General features: G+C 37.3%; 1 protein-coding gene across 3 annotated transcripts in view; it reads left to right on the top strand.

Annotated features, from left to right (window-relative positions):
• The window catches only part of BTAF1 (B-TFIID TATA-box binding protein associated factor 1), a 47,361-nt gene that overhangs the window by 23,558 nt on the left and 7,438 nt on the right, over positions 1–16,365 (top strand). For all 3 annotated transcript variants that reach the window (XM_080403582.1, XM_080403584.1, XM_080403583.1), the window contains 17 exons: positions 112–207; positions 439–615; positions 1,167–1,307; positions 1,436–1,560; positions 2,602–2,722; positions 2,797–2,901; positions 3,165–3,314; positions 3,926–4,068; positions 4,240–4,414; positions 4,893–5,096; positions 7,162–7,588; positions 8,655–8,845; positions 9,811–9,964; positions 10,057–10,166; positions 12,203–12,404; positions 12,806–12,954; positions 15,886–16,038. In XM_080403582.1, the coding sequence (XP_080259708.1) occupies positions 112–207; positions 439–615; positions 1,167–1,307; positions 1,436–1,560; positions 2,602–2,722; positions 2,797–2,901; positions 3,165–3,314; positions 3,926–4,068; positions 4,240–4,414; positions 4,893–5,096; positions 7,162–7,588; positions 8,655–8,845; positions 9,811–9,964; positions 10,057–10,166; positions 12,203–12,404; positions 12,806–12,954; positions 15,886–16,038 (2,823 nt within the window). The remainder of the gene's footprint in view (positions 1–111; positions 208–438; positions 616–1,166; positions 1,308–1,435; positions 1,561–2,601; positions 2,723–2,796; positions 2,902–3,164; positions 3,315–3,925; positions 4,069–4,239; positions 4,415–4,892; positions 5,097–7,161; positions 7,589–8,654; positions 8,846–9,810; positions 9,965–10,056; positions 10,167–12,202; positions 12,405–12,805; positions 12,955–15,885; positions 16,039–16,365) is intronic.

Raw genomic sequence — 16,365 nt, 5'->3', positions numbered from 1 at the left:
ATTAAATCAATTTAAATATGTCGTATCTCTTAAATCTTGGCTAAAGAAAGCATATTGGAAATCCTTTGTGAATAAATATAGTCAAGGTGTTTGATTTTTCTCTTTGTACAGATGATTCAGCAGCATCAGGAGTGGCTGGAAGACTTGGTTATTAGACTACTTTGTGTATTTGCATTAGACAGATTCGGAGACTTTGTTTCAGATGAAGTAAGTTGTTTCGGAGTGAACAGGTAGATCAGCAGGCTTCTGCAGGAGATAATACTGCAGCAGATCAGCTATGCTTTGTACAGTGCAACTGCATGTGCCTATTGTAACTGCTCACAGATGCTTATTAAAAAACAGTTGATACATAAATTTCACTTTATTTGTATAGCAGTTTCAGCAGTCTAAGTCAAATTTCCTACAGAAGTACCTGTTTTATCATTTATTTTATCCTAGGTGGTAGCACCAGTACGTGAGACTTGTGCTCAGACTTTGGGAGTAGTATTGAAGCACATGAATGAGACTGGAGTTCATAAAACTGTGGATGTTCTCCTGAAGCTGCTTACGCAGGAACAGTGGGAAGTGAGACACGGTGGTCTCCTAGGAATAAAGTATGCTTTGGCAGTACGTCAGGTAATAACCCTCGTGAGAAATTGCATAGATTTGGAGCAGTAAGCTCTGCTCGGAGTAGAGGATGTGGCTGAACCGTAGATAGATATGATAAAGCAAGCTTGCTTGCACTGCAGTCTCATGTGGGTTATGAGATGTGTGACAGCATTTTTATATCCAGGCTGCAGAAATATGCAACCATATAGCAGAATTGTGCTGTTGTAACTTTGTAAGTTACTTGCACTAAACATTGTAAGTAGAGGCTGTGCTTGCCTGGTTTTGATGGTACTTTGACATGTAGCACTCGGCTTCGTTAACCTCACAAGAGGTTTAGTGTATTCACCGTGTTAAGTTGGCAAAGATGGAGTTCTGTTTACACCAGAACTGAACTGAGTTACGGTTCATTCAAATCTATAACCTAGGGTTTACTTCATGAATGGTAACTTAAAATGTTTAGATTATGGTCTTGGACCTGTAGCTTCTGTTTTATTCACACACTTAGAGTACATCTTAGTTGTTTGAGGCATTCATTATATGCTTTTTAAGTTTAAAAATGCTTTTAATCTTTTTGGTAGGACATGATCAACACTTTATTGCCTAAAGTGTTGCCTGCAATAGTTGAAGGTCTCCAAGATCTGGATGATGATGTCAGAGCTGTTGCTGCAGCATCTTTAGTACCAGTAGTGGAAAGCCTGGTCCAGCTGCAGTCTCAGAAGGTGACTGAATTGTTTTTCATCAGTTCTGATTGAAAAGTTCACTTTTGGTCTGAGTGAAGACAGTAACGCTTTGAGGCAGCACTTGGATTTTCTTTTTTTATGATAACCTCTTCTGCTTATTTGAGTAGGTGCCTTTTATTCTTAATACCTTGTGGGATGCACTTCTGGAGTTGGATGACCTGACAGCTTCCACAAACAGTATCATGATCCTTCTTTCTTCCCTTCTGACTTATCCTCAGGTCCGCAAATGCAGGTAACTTTTTAATTTAGTATTGTTTCAGCATCGCAGGTTTGATTGTCTGGTTATCTCCAAATTGGAATAATCAAAGTTGCTTTCAAATCACTTGCCAAGGATGTGCTTGATTTAAATATTTTAATTTTACTCTTTCTTTTCCTTCAAGTGAAGGTTAGTAAAGGATTATCTGCTCCATTCATATGGTGGTCCTGCTTGCAGACTTCTTTGTCTGTCGCTTGTTGACAAACTCCAAACAATAGGGCAAATTACATACATTAAAACACATGCATACGCTGTAGATCTTTGCTCTTGAAACAGTTCTAAAGAAAGCTACAAACAAAAATGCACATCAATAGTACAATCGGTAATTCTGTGACTGGTTGAAGACACTGTGAAGTTTCTATTTGGGACTCTGATTAAACGAACTGAGTGTTAGTATGCTAACGTTTTTCGTAATACAATGGTAAACTCACAGCATCTGCACTTCAGGTGGATGCTTTACACATCTTACCTTTCTCATCCTATATGATTGTCACTGCTGAAGCTTGGTTTTTGCCCAGATCCAAAATTAAGAATGAAGTTTTGTCACTAATGCCATCTTTAATTCAGTATGTACTGCTTGCATCAGTTGATGTGCAAGTTCAGGCACAAAAGATCCAGGCTTATTTTTAATTATTTCTGAAGTCATAAATGTCTAATAATAAAATCAAAACAAACAACTCCCCCTTTTTTTTTTTAAATGGTTGAACAAAGCTCAGAGTGTAATCTGGGAAACAACGTGGTAAAAATACATGCTTGAACCAATTAGTTCTTTATACCAGTAAGAAACCCACAGTATTTGCCTAAAAAAAGGATACTGACTTAAAACTATTTTAAATGTTTAAGCTGTAGTAGCTTGATCCTTCGCTTGAAATCACCAAGGATATGCAATAAATTTTCCTTTTCAAAAAAGTTCTCTTCTGGATAAAACCTTACAACTGAGGATAAAAAAAAATTAATTTAGCTCTGTTTTGTCTTTTTTCCCTGTCACTGCTTCTTCATTTCCCCTTCATGTACTAGTATTCAGCAGTCACTCACAGTTTTGGTCCCACGTGTGTGGCCGTTCTTGCATCATACTATATCTTCTGTGCGAAAAGCAGCACTGGAAACATTATTCACACTGCTCTCTACCCAAGACCAGGTAAGAATTAGTTATTAGTGTTTTAGTATGGTACATATTGGAATCTGCTTGATCATACCATATCCTTGTTTCAGAGCTCTTCAACATGGCTGACTCCAATTCTGCAAGACATGTTGCGGCACATATTTCAATTTTGTATCTTAGAAAGCAACCAAGAAATTCTGGATCTTATTCACAAGGTATTAGCAGGACTTAAAACCTAGATATGTAGTGTTTGTGTATCCTGCTCTTTCATATCCTCTGTACTTTTTGTGCTCTTTCATAACCTCTGTACTCTTGTGCACGTAAAGAATGCTGTGTTCATGTTTATTTTGTAGCAAGCCTGTGTGATGCTTTAGAGTGAAGGAGAATAGGGTGGTTCCTACAGTTTATCAAGATATATATGTTCTTAGGTGGACCATGCACAAATCTCTCATAATTTCCACTACGGTTCTTTCCCAAGGTGTGGCTGGAACTGTTAAACAAGGCATCTGTACAGTATGTGGTTGCAGCTGCTTGTCCATGGATGGGAGCCTGGCTCTGCTTAATGATGCAGCCATCTCATTTACCCATTGACTTAAACATGTTGCTGGAAGTAAAAACCAGATCAAAAGTAAGTGAAATGTGACCTTGCTAACTGTTTTGAGGAAAGAAGGAAATTGATTAGTTGTCTATAAGGACACATTCTAAAGGTGTTAGAGGGGAGTGGCGATTCCTTTCTACCTTTCTAAAAGTAACCTATCTTACAGGCCTCAGGTCTGTAGAGCAAAATAGTTCTTGTCACTTTTCCCATGAGAATTCAAAATTTTATCATGCAGGATGCTCCCTGTGAATACTTTATAAAGTCTTCATTTACATGGTTCCAAAACTATCTGTTTGCGGGACTGAGTTTAAGCCTAAAAGCATTGTGTTATTTCTGAAAACATGCTGAAAGAGGTTTCCTTTTTCCTCTATGTGGACTCAGTTCATCAGCTATAATTATTAATTTTAATATTATAGTGAAGGAACTGTATCATACATTGAGTAAGGCCATGGAATACTATTAGTGGAGGAGGGGTGATACACAGTAATTAACTATTTTAAGAAGTCTGTTGGACTAAGCCATAATGCTTCTTGGCTAACTTCTTCAGGGTATGATGGTTATTGGAAATGTTGTGGAATATGAATTCATTTTTTCTATCACAAATACATTTACTTTCAACCTCTCCCAACTTTATTCTGTAGGAGAAGGCAGGTGCTAAACAGCGTCAAGGTCAAACCCAGAATAAGGAAGTGATTCAGGAATATATTGCTGGGGCAGACAGCATCGCAGAGGATCCAGCAACCAGGGATTATGTTGTCATGCGAGCTCGGATGATGGCAGCAAAGTCAGTTTACTGGAAATCTAAAAAAACTATTTAAAAGCAATTTATCTTTTTAATTTATATGGTGCTTTTGCCAAAATCTAATTATGTAGACTTTTTTGTCATCTTAATTTTGAATCATTATTTGTGGAGTAGTTGAAACATTGAAGTGACTGTTCTTTATCCTTTTGTCAGATTGCTGGGAGCACTTTGTTGCTGCATTTGTGATCCAGGTGTAAATACTGTTACTCAAGAAATAAAGCCAGCTGAATCATTAGCCCAGCTACTGCTTTTCCACTTGAATTCCAAATCTGCCTTGCAGAGGATTAGTGTTGCATTAGTAATCTGTGAGTGGGCAGCCTTGCAAAAGGTAGGATGTTTCTACAGCAAAAATAATTTTTACTTACTATCTCAATCCACAGCTTGTCATCTGCTACTTAACTTGAAATAAAATTTCAGCTGATAAGCAAAAATAGTAATGATACGTCTTCTAAAATCTTGACTGTTAGACAACAGAGGAATACATTACTTGGCAGCTTAAATGCCAACAGTCAGAATGAATCAATAAATATGTTCACATTTCTTTTACAAATAAGTGTGTTCTCAGGATGCATGTTATCTGAGGTCAGTGCTTCCTTTTAACATGACTGTCTTCCCTGTGTTCACTATCACTTCTGTTCTAGTGGGAGACTGAAAGTTTTGTTGATAATCTTCAATATTTTGGGTTACAAATGTTCATAGTCCCTCTGGAAACTGGGTTTTTGTATCGATTGCACTGTCTAGTGCCCAAAACTGAGCAAAAGAAATTGTGATTACTCGGAACTAGAAATTGTCTTTTCCTGTTATAGGAGTGTAGAACTGTGGCCATTTGTGTGCAGCCTCGTTTACTTGGGGTCCTTTCTGAACATCTCTATTACGATGAAATTGCTGTTCCTTTTACTCGAATGCAGAATGAATGTAAACAACTCATCTCATTGTTAGCTGATGCACACGTTGACATTGGAAACAGAGTAAACTGCAGTGTATTTACAATAGATCAAGCTAATGAGCTGGTAAGTAGAGGCATGCCTGCCCTTCCTTCAAATCTATTCTTGTCTTGAAGTACATCTTCAGCATAATTATTACGCAGACAGTAACTATCAGAAATAGCGTGACTACTTTACACATCCTTTGACATGAGATACATAATAGTATATACTTGCCACTTCCCCTGTGGTGTTCACAGACTAATCCAAAAATTGAGTACAGTGCCAGGTAGATAGTTAACATGAGAAAAAATTGGCAATGTTATGATTCCAGGTGTAGATTCACTCCTGAAATCTACACAGAAGAAAACAAAGCAGGCTGCAACTCCTTCAAAACCACTGTCAAAAGACTAGTAAATAAACTGTAAATTCTAGATCTCCTGACCCCACAAGCATGTATCTGAAAGTGTTTTTTTTTTTCCTGGCTGTTCAATTGTTTGGTCTTGTTTAATCTGAAAACGTCAGTGTTAGATGTGCTAATAAAAGGTAGCTTTTGCCATGAAAAGCTCTGTAAGGAAAAATAGAGCTGATAGTGTTGGAGCAGCAAGTTAAAAGCTTTTTCTTCCAATCCCGAACTGGCGGCTTAAGCAGAGAGAAAGAGGAGTATGGACAGATGAAGTAGGATGTAAAGGAAGAGGTGGTTGATTTGAGCCTGCAAAATAAAAGGGGATTGGGGTGGGAGGGGTGTGTAGATTTGAGGGGATGAGGGAATGGTGATGGATGTGGTGCAGCTTGGGGTGGGGGAAGAGGGGGATTAGGATCCATGATGTGTTTGTGTTTGGAGCTGGGATGCTGAGGATAAGGATAACAGAAGGTTTAAGTTTGTATGATTATGGCTATGATGGCTAGCATGATGGATCTTGAAATTCTTGGATGGTAGTATTCGTGTAGTAAATATGCAGTAGCTTGACTTGGAAATCTAATCATATCTTGGAAGTTATAGATAATTGTGTACGTTGGCTGAGGGGATTTTGGCAGCCATCTGAAATAAATAAATTCCCAAGGTAAAGCCAGACAGAATCATGTGAGCTCGTAGTCTCTGAAGTACATGAGTTTTCCTATACCCCAACTGTTGACTCTTAAGCCTGGTAATAGGGCTGCTTGACTAACGCATGCTTTTTTCAAAAGATAGCCATTCTGGAGTAGAAGGCTCATTCCGTAACTATTTGCTATTTTCTGTGACTGTCTTCTACACCCTTTTGAACTCTTCCAAATTTTCCTGAAATAGACTCCAAAACCTACTCTGCATTGTAGTGTGGGTCTTTGTGTGTTAAATGGAAAAATGTTGTGCTCCTCCTTGGAATTCATATTTTTTGCATCTTTTGATCATTTCAGTCATCAAGGTCATGTGCAGTAGAACTTGAGGTGTCTATAGAATGAAGCAGTAAAGTCTGATAGCTGAAAGACTATCAGTATGAACACTTAAAAGGCAAAAAGCAACAACCCTCCCAGACTAACCCTCTCAACAGCTGTCAGCTTTCCTGTACTTAGGAGCCCAACTGTCCTATCAGTGGAAATAAGTTCAGCATTTCCATGTTGCTTTTAATCTCTTTCCTGCGAAAGATTTAAGCAACAGTAGTCAGCCAGTTGTGAGGGGGGGAGGTATGGCAAGTCCTGCAGCTACTCTGTTGTGCTCACTTTTTCCTTGGGTTTCTATCCCAGTCCCTCTCCTCAAAGGAAAATCAGCTTGGGAAAAGGTTCTTCATGTATGGGACCTTGCACATCCTTTTGGGCTACTTGTATTCATAGCATATTCTCCTTTGCTTATCTGTAACATGGTTATGTATTGCCTGAATAACTGGATATATCTGGCAGATATAGGACAATCTAAATTTGGAGGAGTACATAAAATCCTCTTTTAGCTTTGGGAATCTAGACTTGAAATAGTCATAATATGCCTGACTTCCCTCTTGAGCTGTAGTTCAGGATTCCCCAAGCTACATATTGGAGCATTTCCTGCTATTTGCTGGAAGAATTGAGATAATACCTGGTGGAGTGACTCATGTTCTGCCATGAAAACCACAGTTTTCAGAGGATATCCGTTTTGCAGTAAATGAAACAGATTTGTAACTGTTTTCTTCCTTTTTACTAGGTTACTTCTGTTTTCAATGAAGTGACATCATCCTTTACTTTGAATCCTAAAATCCTACAACAGTTGGACAGTAAACGACAACAAGTCCAAATGACTGTTACAGAAACGAATCAAGAATGGCAAGTGTTGCATCTGCGCGTTCATACGTTTGCTGCATGTGCAGTTGTGAATTTGCAGCAACTTCCAGAAAAACTAAATCCTGTTATAAAACCCTTAATGGAAGCTATCAAAAAAGAGGAGAATACACTTGTACAAAACTATGTGGCTTCATGTATAGCAAAGTTACTTCAGCAGTGTACAACAAGGTCTCCTTGTCCCAACTCAAAGATTATAAAAAATCTTTGCAACTCCCTCTGCGTGGATCCACATCTTACCCCACTAGCAGCATGTCCTGCACAGCCTCAGGGTAGCCATGAAAACTCAAAAGGTATGATATCTAAGGCTGCCATGGTTCTTAAAATATATCTCTGCTTGTCTCTGAACTGTTAGAGTATTTCAGTGAGTCTTACTTTTAGTGCTTTTAAAATGCCAGCAACTGAGTCTTCATTTGTTAGTAACAGTTTCCTTTATGTATCTTGAACTAAATAGACACTGTGTGCAACTAACGGTGTGTATTGTTTTCAGAAAATTTATGTATAAAAGATCTTAGTTACAATTTTCAGCTATTTACTGTTGTGATCATAAGTCAATAATAACTGAATGTTTAATTTACATATGTTACGAAGCTTTTCATTGACATTGAGTAAGTATGAAAATTAGAGTAACCTGTTAGAAAAAAAAGTCTGTCTTGTGTTAAGTTCCATAGGCTCATAGTAAGACAACAAAAGGTGAGGACAGTGTTCAAAATGAACAAATAATCCTGTGCATGCTATGGTCATGGTTTTTTGTTAAATGACTGTCTCTTGGTAAAAATGTGTGGATTGAAAGAATAACACAAAATAAGACCTTAATACTTCAAGTTTCTAACCTGCTTTAAGGTTTGACCATTATACATGTTAGTTTTTCTTAATGAATGTGTCCTTCATCTCAGAGTAGAATAATATTCATATCTAATTGAAAATTAAGCCTATTAGAATAAATGGAAACATCAACAAATCCAAAGATAATACTGATGGCATATGCTATTGCATCAGATAGAAGTCTTGAACTGTTTGTAAAGGGCACAAGAACATGTTTGTTTAAACTTTAGAACGTAATGTGTTATTTTATATTTTAAAAAAAATGCACAAACTTTTTATGTTAGACTGAAGTTCTGTCTGTGTTTCTTGCTGAGTAAGAATTTGTGGCAGTTTACACATTTAGATTTTCATGTAAAGTCTGTAACATGCTTTTAACAGAATAACTGTACTCTGTACTTTTCCATCCTTGAGGTTCAATGACACTTTGTCTAAAGCATGCAGAGATCTGCAGATGACTTGTAGGTAACTACCACTTCCACCTATGCTTTAAACTGCAGCTTAAATTGTTGTCAGCTATTCTGCATTTTCCTTTAGGGGCCAACTCTGACAAAGACGGAATGCATCATACAGTTACGAAACACAGGGGAATAATTACGCTGTACAGGCATCAGAAAGCTGCTTTTGCCATCACAAGTCGGCGAGGTCCTACTCCAAAAGCTCCCAAAGCCCCAATTGCAGATCTCCCCACTGGCAGTAGTGGAAGCATTCCTACAGAACTTGATGAGGTAAATTTCAGTAACTTGCATTTGCAATGTTCATATCCGCCCTTTCCTCTGATTCCTTTGAATTCACTGGAGTTGATAACATTATAATAGGGATGTCCAGGATCTTTTAATGAGAGAATTGAGTTGGTGTAAAATTTTGTGATATAAGCAGCATATGTTCATGGACGCTAATGACACACCGAAGATTTAAACTATCAAGAAAATTAATAACTCCTGAAATATTTTAACTTTAGAACAAATATGAATATCTCAATACAAATCCATGCAAATGGATTTCCACAAGCTGTGCTGTAATTGTGTCCTCTTACCCATGTTGATGCTGGTCATCTTGATGCAGAGTGGATGCTCTGAAGCATTAAAAACAGTATTTGAATTATGACTGGCTTTAGGATATACCTGTGACTTCTACATTTGATACACTGAAATTTTTTTGTTACTGTTTTGGTCATATTAAGCTTCAGCAAGTTTTAGTAAGGTTCTAGTCAGGACAGTGATTCCTAAACAGCATTGGGGATTTTGTTCTTGATCGCTAAAGTGATTTTTATCAATTCTCCTTTTTGAAGAGGGTGAGAGCAAGAGAAAGTGCTTAATAACAAATTAAGCATTGTTTTGGGGAAATTCTGCTAACATGTTACCGTTCTTGGTGTCCCTATATAGGCAATATCTGAGGTTCTGGAACTGGAACCAGTTGAAAGTCCTCTTGCTGTAATGGGCTTGTGTCAGCAAAAGCCAATCCCCAAATTTATAGGATTTAAATTATCCTGCTATCAAAGATTTTAACTTCTTACCTGTCTAAAGAAAATAACTTACTTAAAAGCTGAACAGCAAATGTGTTTTAGGTAGCTATAACCTACAAACACACAATCAGAACTGATTGTCTATATAGAAATGGGAGCCTCGTTGAAAATAATTGTTGTTCTTAAATGTACCTGTCCTCAGTACTTGGTCATATCATTTAATTCTAGGCTCAGAAACCATATGTTGTCCAGAGAAGAGGAGCTGAATTTGCCTTGTCTACTATAGCTAAACATTTTGGTGCTGAAATGGCAACAGGATTGCCACATCTCTGGGATGCTATGGTTGGTTCGTTAAGGAACAACATTCACATAAATAATTTTGGTAATTTAATTTTTGTTGTAAGTTGGGAGGGCTGGTAGGCTGAGGGCAGTATGTCAGTCTTAAACTGAACACGCCTTTTCTGTTTTTAACAGATCGAAAGTCCTTACTGGAAAAAGGAGATGCTCCTGCCCAGGAACTAGTAAATTCTTTGCAGGTTTTTGAAACAACAGCAGCTTCAATGGATACTCAGCTACATCCTCTGGTAATCATATGCTAAAACAGCTGTTATATGAAGCAATTCAGTTTGTTCGTTGCCTCTGTTTTAAGTCTTTGTTTTATGAGGCTTTTTTTTAGTTGTTTTTTGTATTTGGCTCAAATGGTGTTTTCATTCACATATTCACATGCCTGTCCGTCAAGTCCTGCATCCTCATCTTGATAAACTAAAGATACAGCCTTCTGTCTTCAGCAGTTGGGCTGTGATGTTTTAAAGCTGTGTTTTCACTGTGTCCTATAGGATGTTAAATTTTTTTATTGCTTTATACAAGTTGTAGAATAAACCGCAGAACACCTGCCTACAACTTAGCCTTGGCCTACCCTTTTCTGGATGAGGTGCCCAAATAAGATTGTATCCAAAGTCTGAGGTACAATATTTGTGCTATTGTGTTACACTGAAATCAGCACGTCAGGTCTGCTTTTCTAATTCCAGATTTCCTAAACTTGGAGAACAGACTGATAATATGATCCCTTCTCTTTGTTATTAAAGTACAGATAAAAATGTTGTTATGCTGCATTTTGTGGCTGACTGAAATGGATTGACTTCTAATAGACTGACAGGTAGTTTGTATGGCCAGAGTGGGCAGGGCAGGGAACGGTAGTAATGAAGTCTGCGTAGTTTACTCCTGACTGCTGTATAACAGGCTGAAGGTTGTCAGAAAGGGTCCCTGTGCCAGGAATGCAAAAATTATGGGAGACTTCAGTTTTTACCCCCAAGTAGGTTGGATGTGATTAATTTTTTTAATATTTTCTTTTACCAACTACTCAATGTAAAGAACTTAACATCCTGCTTGCAGTAGTAGGCTCTGAACCGACTGTTTCTACTCAGGAGAGAGATCATGAAACAAATCCTGACAGTTCTGTGAAAGTATCAGATGAATGTAAAATACTGGTTAAAAAAAATCAATAGGAAGTTAAAGAAAGAGAACAAAAAGTTGTCATTATATGTGCATCTGAACTCAATTTTCAGTATTGGTCTGTGCAGTACTATATTTCCAAATGAATACAGTGGAAATGGGGAGGGATAGAGTAGGGCAACAGGATGATAAAAATATATGGAAAGGCTCCCATGCAAGGAATAAGTAGAGCAGAACTGTCTAGAAAGGATGTAATGAGAGAGGATGGGTGTAAGGAATGGCTGTTGAATTCTGAGCAGATGGAGAAGACCCATATGGAACATATGGAATTGTTTCTTACCTATTTTAAGAAAATACTGAAATGATTGAGAGAATTTAGCATATGACATGAAAAGACTTAGGTTTTTATTAACGACACACCATATATATATATTTATGTGTAGATTGGTCTTGGGGGTGCCAATATTGTATCCAGATCTAAAAAAAAAAAAAAATTCAATCGCAGAAAGTCAGAGGGTGGAATTGGTTCATGAAAGCTAGTATTTAGGGACTCACATGCTAGGAGAAACCTGACCATCCATTTAAGATATGGGACATAAAAGTGTATTTGTGCTAATGAAAAAAAGACATACATTTAAACATGTACCCCCTTGGGAAAACATGAATTCCTTCCTGGGTGTCTGTCTTGTTGCATATTGTTAATAGGACTCCCAAAATGGGTAATTCATCTGCCTAAATGTAAATGGGTTGAGTCTAGGACAAATTTGCCAGCTGGAGGGGTTTCTTTATGTATCTGTATTTAAGAAAAAATTAAAGCAATAATTCTTTTTTTTATAAAAAGTTTTGAGTATTTAGTACTGTATTTTTCCAGTGTGAAGCACTTCCTTAATTATCAAGGGCTTCTTCAGTTTTCATTTTGACTAAAACCCTAAATATTTTATCTTGAATTTTAACTGTATTGGAGAGTAATACTTTTTCAAAGTCCAATTGTCTTTCTCTTCTGAAAAAAATCTTTGGTTCTAAACAACTAGATCTTGTGAAGGAGCCATTTCAAGTGTTCTTTGGGAGGCAACTGTAACTTAAAAAGACTATTTACTTCAAAAATAATTCAGTAATTTGTTTATATTTCATATTAACTTTCTCCCGACAATCCTTTTCTTTTATTCAGTTAATACAGCACTTGCCTCATCTTTATATGTGCCTTCAACATCCCAGCACAGCAGTCAGGCACATGGCTGCTCGTTGTGTAGGTGTTATGAGCAAAATAGCTACCATGGAAACAATGAATATCTTTCTAGAGAAAGTTCTACCCTGGTTGGGAGCAATAGATGACAACACCAAACAAGAAGGTGCAATTGAAGCACTTGCATGTATCCTTGCTTGAGTATTCAAAAATGCAGAAACTTCTTCTTAGTTGCTTAATCTGGGGGAATAAAAACAAACTGTTGCCTGAAAAAAAAAAAAAAAAAAAAAAGAAGAGGAATTAAATGTTTTCCTCTTGTGGACAAGAAATAGCAGAAACTATCATTTCATTGCCTTTATATACTACATGAAGTTTTGGTGGAAGTAATTCAGTTTTTCAAACCATGGAATTGACTCAGCTAAATGTCGCTGGGTAGATTAGACTTCCCCTTTCCCACAGTAGAAATCTTGTTCATGTGAATGTAATGTATTAAGGACTTCTACCTATTGAGTGTGAAATCTGCCAGGTATATATTGATATCAGACGATCCTGAACTGGTGAGAACTGTTTCCTTAATAACTGATCCAGGTGTAATGGAGCAGCTGGATGTTGGTATTGTTCCGTACATTGTTCTTCTAGTGGTTCCAGTTCTGGGTAGAATGAGCGATCAGACAAACAGTGTACGTTTTATGGCTACCCAGTGCTTTGCAACGCTAATTAGACTAATGCCTCTTGAGGTAAGCTCAAGTTGTAAGTATACCGAGTATGTGAACTGTTCTGTATCCACTTTTTCACCAGCCACAACATCCAAGCCTCTGACCTAACGAATGATAAATAAGTAACTGGTTTTTATAGATGTTGAGTCCATATCGGGTAATTGAAGATGTTTCCTTTACAATGTAAAATGAGTAAAATTGTACCCTATGTTATTAATTTCCTAAACTAAAGTAAAATAGCACTTTGTAAGAAACTAATTTCAACTGCGTACATGAAGGTAAAGTGTATATTCATTAATTTACTGTGTAGTGCTGCTTCTGCTCTTTGTGGCTCAGAAGTCTTAGGAGTTACATGTGCCCTCTCCCTAGGTATGTGTGGTGCTGTGTATGTAGTCAAGAGATGCATAAAAAAAGCAATAGTGATTTAAAAGGAAAAGAAGGTGAGATAGCAGTAATAGAAATAGCGTAGAGAGTGCAGTTACTTACTCCTGGTTCTTAAAATCAAAAAGCCCCACCCTAGAGCTTTGGGCAAAGTATTATGTGTATTATATGATCCAGTAGTGTTTAATCAGCGCAAATTTGCCTCAGCTTTTACTACTGCTATGACTTGCATACCTCAGACTTTCTAATATTCCATTTCAAGGACTACAAGACTTCTAAGTAACTTATTTTCACCACCAGATGGTAATAGAAGGCAGTTGAGAACTTGCTTTTTTCTAATGAAAAAAATGTCAGTTTAATGGGTTTAGTATCTTTTATTATCTCAGCTGTTCATTTAGCATAATAGAACCTTAGAATCTGATAACTAGCAATCTGCCTTAAATGGAGCACTTACTTTCTGTATACTTACACTGAAATGTTAAAAAAATGGAAAATGAGCAAAGTAGAAATGAGTTTTGCGCATGCTGCTGTTCATTCTAATACCATTTGCACCAGTGCCCTTCTTTGTATGCATTTAAATACAGTCCTATGGAATACAGGTAGCTTAGATTATTTTTTTGAAAGCTATTTTAATACAATTTAGTGAGCCTCTCTTAAATGTAGAATACTTGTTTTATTAATTGCATACATATGCATGATCAGTTCATGTTTCTTTCCCATAGTTATTCAAGAATTTCTTTTATTAGGGCTTCACTTTCTAGTTAAGGAAGGCCGGTATCAGATATTGAACTATATTATATATGCAAACTTAGAGTGAAGTAGATATTAGTGAGAGAAAATATCAGTCCTGTTGTGGGATGGTCCTTTGAATGCTAGCAGTTCTTAAATGTTAGGGCAAACAAGGAATTTAGATAACTGTAGAGAGGTTGGAGTCATCTTGATGAAGTTAGGGAGTAGATTGATAGGGACTAGGGAAATAGATGGTTCATGTGGAAATAGTTTACTGAGGAATCCTTTTTTGAGTTTGAAATAACTTGGTAATAAAGTCTTTGTAGACAGTGTTTCACACATGCTTTGTGTGAAAAAAACTTAGAGTGGTGTTTCATGGATGCGGTTTTACTGTTTTCTAAATGGGAAGACCTGTTAGGTCAGTCTTGCAGCTATTTCATAGGACAAACTCGTACAGTTTTCAGTAGTTACAGTGGTGTTATTAAAACAAACAAAATTTCCACTATTTCAGCTTCATGTCCCTGAAGCACGACTTAGCCTCTTTGTTTTGTTACAGAACTATATCTAATCCTTTGTGTTTATTGTTGGCTTTTTATATACTGTCTAAAATGCAAGACCTGAATTCAGCTGCTGGATAAGTAAAAGTGATAGAGCTCTGAATAAGCTTGGAGCTTCGAATCTGTATTTTTGTGTTGATTTCCAGTTGTGAGGAACTGGCAACAAGAACAATAAATGAGTTGAGAGAACTTAGTTATGTTGAGTTTCCTGTCTCTTTATTCTCTATTTCATTATTCATTCAACCACAAAAATGAAAATATGACTGAGAAGGATTGTAAGATAAATGGTTCAACTTAATCTGTCCTGTTTGATCGATAAACAATCATACTGCAAGCTGCAATACATTTGAACCACATTAACCGGCACAGTAGTCACACTTCAGACATGTCCTTTTAAAAGGTGGGGCAGGAAGAGCAGTTAACAAATAGAAGTTGTCTCTGTGTGTGTGTGTACATGCTTGTACCTTACTGGAGCAGTTCTAACATCTGAAATCCAGGTTAGTTTCCCCCCTTCCTTATTAACCACATACACAGTGGAATTATTTGGTGGAGTTCTTTGCCAGGAGCCTTCCCTAAGTGATTAGTAACTTGGGTTTTGAAGTAAAGCTAACTAAAGCTGGAGGTGGCCCAGAAAACTGGGTTGACGGATGTGATGGTGAGAAGATAATCCGCGCCTCTTTTGCTAGTGTATGTTATCAGCAAGCAAGGATGTCTGAGCATATTTCGTCTGCAGATAGCTTCTTTGGGCGTCTGGCCTGGTGTGGGGAGTACCTAGGAAGCCAAGGTCTGCTGCTAGACCTGGAGGGGTTTAAGATTTTCTTTTTACTAATAGTTTGCAACTGCTTGAATTCATCATTGAGATCCTATGGATTTAAGTATCACTCTAGATCTAATTCTGCTAATGTCTGTTAACCTTGGATGGTAGATTGTGGCTAAGGAGAAATGGGTGTCAAAAGATTTGCCAGCCAGCCATAGAGACAGAATAGCTCAGTCTTCGTAAACTCTTACAAGCATGACCAGGATTTCTCCTCTTCTGTGTGATTGTATCAAGTTTTTCAGTATGTCCTTTGGGGTAGGATTTGTCTTTTGTACCCTACAATCCTGGATGAGTTGATCTGCAAGGAATCAAAGTAGTATAGCACTGAGTTTGGATTTATACAACTGAGAAGACTGCAGATCTTTGCCATTTTAAAATGTCTAAGCTAGTATGACATTTTATTTCTTATTGTCTGTGAGAATTAAGTACTGTAACTCTTACATTACTGCTTTAAAAATATTATCCTAGGCTGGTATACCAGATCCACCAAACATGTCTGAGGAATTAATCAGAATGAAAGCTAAAGAACGGCACTTTCTGGAGCAATTATTGGATGGAAAAAAACTGGAAAACTATAAAATTCCAGTACCAATCAAAGCAGAACTCAGAAAATATCAGCAGGTAACAGCTTATACTTGCATTTTGAAGGATCAATAAGTTCCAGTCTGATACAACTTTATGGAAGGGCAGGAGTTCTTCAGGTGCTAGGTTTTTTTCAGTTGTGTTATGGGGTTTTTGTCTTGTTTTTAGTTGTGCAGTAGGTATCTTGAACTCCTACAAGGAAGAGCAAATTAACACATACCAGTTACACCATTTTTCTTTTAACAATGAGGGGGGTTTTTGCCCCCTTGTCTGGATTCTGTCATTTTTCTGGGGGAATGGCTAAAGCGTTTGCTTAGGCTGAGGGTGGCAGCTCACCACTGCAAAGCCAGGCCTTACGTAGTGTTT

This window comes from Falco punctatus (assembly GCF_963210335.1).
Source record: "Falco punctatus genome assembly, chromosome: 9".
Classification (NCBI taxonomy): domain Eukaryota; kingdom Metazoa; phylum Chordata; class Aves; order Falconiformes; family Falconidae; genus Falco; species Falco punctatus.
Note: the sequence above shows the minus strand (reverse complement) of the source record. Positions and strands in the feature narration are given on the sequence as shown.